Source organism: Rhincodon typus, chromosome 24 (assembly GCF_021869965.1).
Source record: "Rhincodon typus isolate 14 chromosome 24, sRhiTyp1.1, whole genome shotgun sequence".
NCBI classification, from domain to species: Eukaryota; Metazoa; Chordata; class Chondrichthyes; order Orectolobiformes; family Rhincodontidae; genus Rhincodon; species Rhincodon typus.
The window spans coordinates 46,518,230-46,524,513 of record NC_063355.1 but is presented as its reverse complement, the minus strand read 5'-3'; the positions used below and the strand labels follow the sequence as shown (position 1 = coordinate 46,524,513).

General features: G+C 41.0%; 1 protein-coding gene across 2 annotated transcripts in view; it reads right to left on the bottom strand.

Moving 5' to 3' along the window:
• gtf2h3 (general transcription factor IIH, polypeptide 3) overlaps positions 1–6,284 on the bottom strand; it is a 75,123-nt gene that overhangs the window by 11,208 nt on the left and 57,631 nt on the right. Inside the window, exons 2-5 of one of the 2 annotated variants that reach the window (XM_020535532.2) lie at positions 6,156–6,235; positions 2,411–2,517; positions 2,118–2,284; positions 1,928–1,990 (exon numbers count right to left, since the gene is read on the bottom strand). In XM_020535532.2, coding sequence (XP_020391121.1) covers positions 1,928–1,990; positions 2,118–2,284; positions 2,411–2,517; positions 6,156–6,235 — 417 coding nt within the window. Of the gene's footprint in view, positions 1–1,927; positions 1,991–2,117; positions 2,285–2,410; positions 2,536–6,155; positions 6,242–6,284 lie in introns of those variants that run through there. The other variant, XM_020535533.2, reaches the window with a different exon arrangement.

Sequence of the window (6,284 nt, the reverse complement as noted above, 5' to 3'; positions counted from 1 at the left end):
TTCAGAAAATTTCTGAAGAAGGGTCTAGGCCCGAAACGTCAGCTTTCCTGCTCCTCTGATGCTGCTTGGCCTGCTGTGTTCATCCAGCTCTGCACCTTGTTATCTCTTGTAGCCACAGTGTTCATTTGCCAGTCCGGTGGAGTTTCTGGTCAATGGTGACCCTCAGGATGTTGATGATGGGGGAATTCAGTGATGGTAACACCATTAAATGTCAAGGGGAGGTGGTTAGATAATGGAAATGATCATTGCCTGGCATTTGTGCAGCGTGCATGTTACTTGCCACTTGTCAACCCAAGCCTGGATATTGTCCAGATCTTGCTGAATTTGAACAAGGACTGCTTCAGTATCTGATGAGTCACAAATGGTGCTGAACATTGTGCAATCATCCATAAATGTCCTCAGTTCTGACCTTATGATGGAGAGAAAGTCAGGGTTCAACTTTATATTTAAAATACATAAACAATTTTTAAAAGAAGTAATTTACATTGTATTTACATTTTGTCAATTAGCAAAGAACTAGCTCTTTCTGTTTGTGTTAAGAGATATAGCAGCAATCTCAGGAAATGTTGCAGTGAAAGAGGCCATCATCCAGTCCATTGAATCTGCAACACCACCAAAAAGTAATCATCTCACCAGTGCCATTCTCCCTCAACCCTCAACGTAACACTGCACATTTTTTTCTTTTTGTAAAACAGTCTAATTTCTTTCTCAAAGCCCTGATTGAACCTGCCTCCACCACACTCTCAGACAATGTATTCCGGACCTTAATCACCACCATGTGAAAAACTGATCCTTTCACTGGTGGGAACAGTTTCTCTCTGTCTATTCTGTCCAGACCCCTCACATTTCTCTGCATTGAACCTGTCCACCCATTCCACCAACTTGCCTATGTCCTTATAGTTTACAATACTTTCAATCCTGAATTGTCCACAACTTTGAAACTGTGCTCTATGCACCAGGGTCTAGGTCATCAACGTGTATCAGGAAGAGAAAGGGTCCCAACTCCTGGGGAACTTCACTATAAACCTTCGCCAGCCTGAAAAACATCCATTAAGTACTACTCACTGTTTCCTGTCACTCAGCCAATTTTGTAATCATGTTGCTCCTGTCCCTTTTATTCCATGAAGTCTAACTTTGCTCACGTGTCTGTTGTTGTGGCAAACAGGTTTTGGAAGTTCTTGTACCAACAGAGTTACCCTCATCAACCCTCTCTGTCCCATCTCTAAAACCTAGTTGATTATGATTTCACCTGAATAAATCTATGCTGGCTTTTCTTCAATTAACTTACATCTGCCCAAGTGACCATTGATTTTGTCCTGAATTACTGTGTCTAGAAGACTCCCCATGACTGAACTGATTGGCCTTAACCTATTGGTGCTGGGCTTCACACCTTTTTTTGAATGAGGGCACAACATTTGGCACCGTCTGAGGTCTAAGAAAATTCTGGCCAGTGCATCCAGAATTTCCACTTTCACCTTCCCCAGTATCCTTGGATACTTCTCTTTCGGTCCCTGATACTTTATCAACTTGAAGTACAAATCACTTATCTACTTCCTCCCCCGCTTCCATTTTAATTCATTCCAGTCTGCTCCTTCTCTTTCACCATGGCAACATCTCTACAAGTGGAATATCATCAAATAATGAAACTACAGATAGGATTCCAGCAGTCAGTAGTTATACACTGCTTGTGTTGAAAAGAAATCCAGTTACTAATCTTGCTGTGATCAGTATACAACATTTTCTCCCTGTGGGAAATGAAGCAGTTAACTAGTGAAAACCTTTGAATTAAGCTGAATTCTTTGCAGGTAACTAATGAAAATATATTAATTTTAAGTGGGGAACAAGTAATATCTTCACAAAGTTAACCATATTGTAACTAAAACAAGAAATCTCAAAACTTTTGAAGTCATTCCCAATGCAAGGATACAACAAAGTGCTTTTGCCAAAGATCCTGCCAGCAAAGTTTCTGTGAGTTGGGCTCTCACTTCAGCTGCAAAACAGAAAAAAAACGTCACACAAGTACACCTCATTGTGCCCCGAAACCTGGGGCAGAACAACGTCTCCTCTCATTTTAAAGTTGTAATACAATGGCGGTCAATGGGCAGCTAGACACTTACTCTTTGCCATTAGATCTTTGATCTCCTCAGTGATTATGTCATTTCCAATGGCCAGGAGTTCATATTTACCATCTTTACTCCCACAGCTGTTTGATTCTGCGGAACTCACGTCACCACTTTCCACAAAGCTTCCCATTTTCCAGTGTTTCCCTGGATATAGGAAGCGGCTGCAAGAACAAAATAAAATATTGGAATATACGTCGTATTGGGGTCCTGGTGAAACCAGACACGGCTATACAAACATAGATCTCTCCTGAACTGCTGGATGTAAGAGATCTTGCAGTGATCCTTACCTCTCCTGACTGTGACTTGCTATGATCGCCAGTCTGTTTTTGCGGCTCATGGCTAAATGGGAGTTTCCCATTACCATCACTGCATCCATACATTTCGACAGGGTGAACTGTAAAACATGTCAATTCTGCAGAGCATGTTATCAATTGCTCAGGGATCCAGTCTCTCCCCACCCCTAACAAGTTAATTAAAATTTCAATAAATACAAAATACTGCAAATACTGGAAATCTGAAATAACAACAGAAATTCTGGAGAAATTCAGCACGTCTGGCAGCATCTGCGGAGAAAGAAATACAGCTAAAATTTCGAGTCCGCTTCTAAAGAAGTTCTCAAGATGCTGCCGGACGTGCTGAGTCACCCTTGCATTTTTGTTTTTATTTTATACTTCGAATTCCAGTTGGTTGGCCTCTGAAAATATACACAAGGGCTGGCATAAACTACAAAACCAAATAACACATCAACAATTTGAGGAGATTTTGGTTCTTTGGGGAAACACTAATAGATTTTAGTATCAATTTTCACCTGGGTGTCATCTCCTCCAGTTTCAAACACCCTGCAAACTTTTTTCCACACACAAACTTCAACATCGATTTGAGGCAGACTGTGCCATTTAGAATGATACTGCAGGTTAAAGGATTGGATGATGGAGGGTAGGTTGCTCAGACCTGCCTCTTTGCCTTAATTCCCATGTGTTATTACATTTTTGACCAGTCTGCCAACATGGACCTGATCAAAAGCCTGGCTAAAGTCAATGTAGACCACAAATGCGTTGTGTTCATAATACTCTTGGATACCTCCTCAAAAAAAAATCAAATTTATCAAACATGACTTTCCCTTAACAGATCCATGCTGGCTATTTCTGATTAAACCGTGCCTCTCCAAGTGCAGATATACTCTATTCCTCAATTTTTTTTACTACTTTCCCCACCAGCGAGGATAAATGCAGGTTGAGGTCTGTAATTTCCTGATCTATCCCTTCCACCCATTTTTAATAATGAGACAATGTTAGCATTCCTCCAGTCCTCCGGCACCTCACCTATGGCCACAGAAAATTTGAAAATTACTACCAGGACCCCTAATGTTTCCTCTCTTGCCTCCATGAACAGGCTAGGATATATCTCATCTGGGCCCAGAGATTTATCCACTTTTAAGGACGCTAAATCCGCAGGTATTTCCTCTCTTTCTACGTTATATTTTTCTATTTCGCAGTCCACAGTCTTGGTGTCTATACCTGTGCTGTCTTTTTCCACTGTGAAGACTGTCACAAAGTATTCATGTAAGACAGTGCCCACATCTTCTGGGTCCATGGACAAATTAACTCTTATAGTCCCTAATGGACCCTACTCTTTTCCTAGTTATTCTCCTGCTCGTTATTTTAAAAAAAACCCTTTGGGTTTCCTTTATTCTATTCATTAATGCTTTCTCATGCACTCTCTTTACTTTCCTCATTTCCTTTTTAAGCTCCTCCTGCACTTTTTACACTCCTCTTGGGACTCTGTCGTATTGGTATGTGTCATAATTTTCTCTTTACTTCTTAATCCTAACCTTTATGTCCTTTGACATCTGGGGTTCTTCAATCTTGATCTCGCCCTCTGTCTTTATGACAGCACATTGTCCCTTACCCTCAGTATTTCCCTCTTGAATGTTTCCCACTACTTTGGTGCAGTTTTGTCCGCGTCTAGCTGCTCCCAGTCCACCTGAGCCAAATCATATCCTTGCAAAATTAGCCTTTTCCCAGTTTAAAGCTTTTGTACCCAGTCTATCCTTGTCCTTTTCCATAACTATCCTACATCTAACTGAGGAGCAGGAAAGCTGACGTTTCGGGTCGGGACCCTTCTCCAGAAACATTTTTTTTTTGCTGAAGAAGGGTCCCGACCCGAAACGTTAGCTTTCCTGCTCCTCTGATGCTGCCTGGCCTGCTGTATTCCTCCAGTTCCAAACTGTGTTATCTCAGACTCCAGCATCGGCAGTTCTTACTATTTCTAAATCTAACCGAGTTAGACTACAGACTCCAAAATGTTCCCTTACTAATATGCGTTCCATTTGCTTGGGCTCATTTCTGAAATTAAGTCCAGTACTGTCCACTCCCTTGTTCAGCTTTCTATGTACTTGCTAAAAAAGTTCTCTTGGATACTATTTAAGAATGTTGCTCTCTCGTGATGTAAAATTATTACAGTGAAACTGTCCCAGTTAATGTTGGGGAGTTAAAATCCCCTACTTTTACTGCCTTATTCTGCTTACATTTCTCTGAAATTTGATTGCATATTTAAACCTCCGTCACTCTGTACAATATGGCCTCATTTGATGATCACAACAAGAAATGTTGAGCTGCCAATGCGGTTCATCTTTCAGCCAAGTCTCTGTTTAAAGAGATGATAACATATCCCAACCTGCCTATTTGTGATTTCAGTTCTCTGCCTTATTCCTCAGGCCCCTTGCATTAGAATCTATTCCATTTAGCTTTGCTTCTTCCTGATGTTGCGTAGTTTCCTCTGCCTCCCAGACTCAAATTACTTGTGTTTTAACTTCTTTTTAACTCCTCAGCCTCTCTCCCCTCTGAACTACCTGCCAGGATCCCATTCCCCTGCCAATCTGATTTAAATTCACCTCAATAGGGTTAGCAAACCCTCCTGAGAGGATGTCGGTCCCATTGCTATTCAGGTGTAAACCATCTGACTTGTACACTTCCCCCAGTAACGCTCCCACTTCCTCAGGAATCTAAAGCCTTCTCTCCTGCACCATCTCTCCAGTCACACATTCATCTGTTCTAAACATCTATTCCTCTACTCATACTGCGTGGCACCAGGAGTACTCTAGAGATTAGTATTTGAAGTCTTGCTTTCCAATTTTCTACCTTTTTTCTAAATACAGTAATGGTGAGAACTGGGGCCTCCTTAAAACTGTGTTCACTCAGCATTCCATATCTGGCACCTCCTGAATAGTACGAAACCTAATCTAACTGTGTCACATTAGTAACTAGCCTTCCGCAAATGTAAACAAACGTCTATATGAAAACAGAGGACACATCAAAATAATCAAGGTCTTGATAGACTCCAAGAGTTATCAAGCCCATCTTACTTTGTTATCAATGTGGTATATCTAAAATAAGGTGACTTTGGTCTCATAAGGAATGAAAACTAATATTTAAATTGAGGTGGATAAGTGGACATGAGTAGCTGTCCCATGGCCTTTGGCCAAAAGAGATTAGACATAGCATTGATGACCAGTGCCCACAATAAGGAATATTGACAGGGACAGGAGGGGAGAAAGTGTCAAAAAGATCCAGGGTCACAAGCCACCACATCTCCTTGGGGGAAATTTCCCAGCATCAGCCAGACTGTTGGTACCGAGACCTCCAGAAATGAGTTGCCTCTACTCCTCCAGTGTAAAGAACGGTTCTGGGATCAGTAAAGCATTCCTTTCTGTTACAGCTTGTATATTTCTCTTTCTTTGACTAACTAACTAATGTACCATATGTAAATGCTGCTTCTAAACTATCATAAAATTACTACAAATCATTGATGCCTTGACTTGGGTAACTGTGATCACAAAACCCTTAAAAACAAGAATGAGGGAAAGCTTTAGGAACCAGTGTCCAAAGTCACCATTCGTTCAATAAAAACTTCATTCACTACACATCACCACTCAAATTACTCACATCATTTTGACATGTTACTTTCTGAAGGAAATCTATTAATTTGCATTTGAATGAAACAACATTATTTGTTTCAATGCGTTCTCCTTACCTGGGACTCCTTCAGGATCTGCTGACCCCACCAAATAGGATTGACATCCACCACTATAACGAGCAGACTAATGTCCCCATCTTCAGGACAACAAACAAGGAAAACATTAGCATGTGTCTGAGACAACAA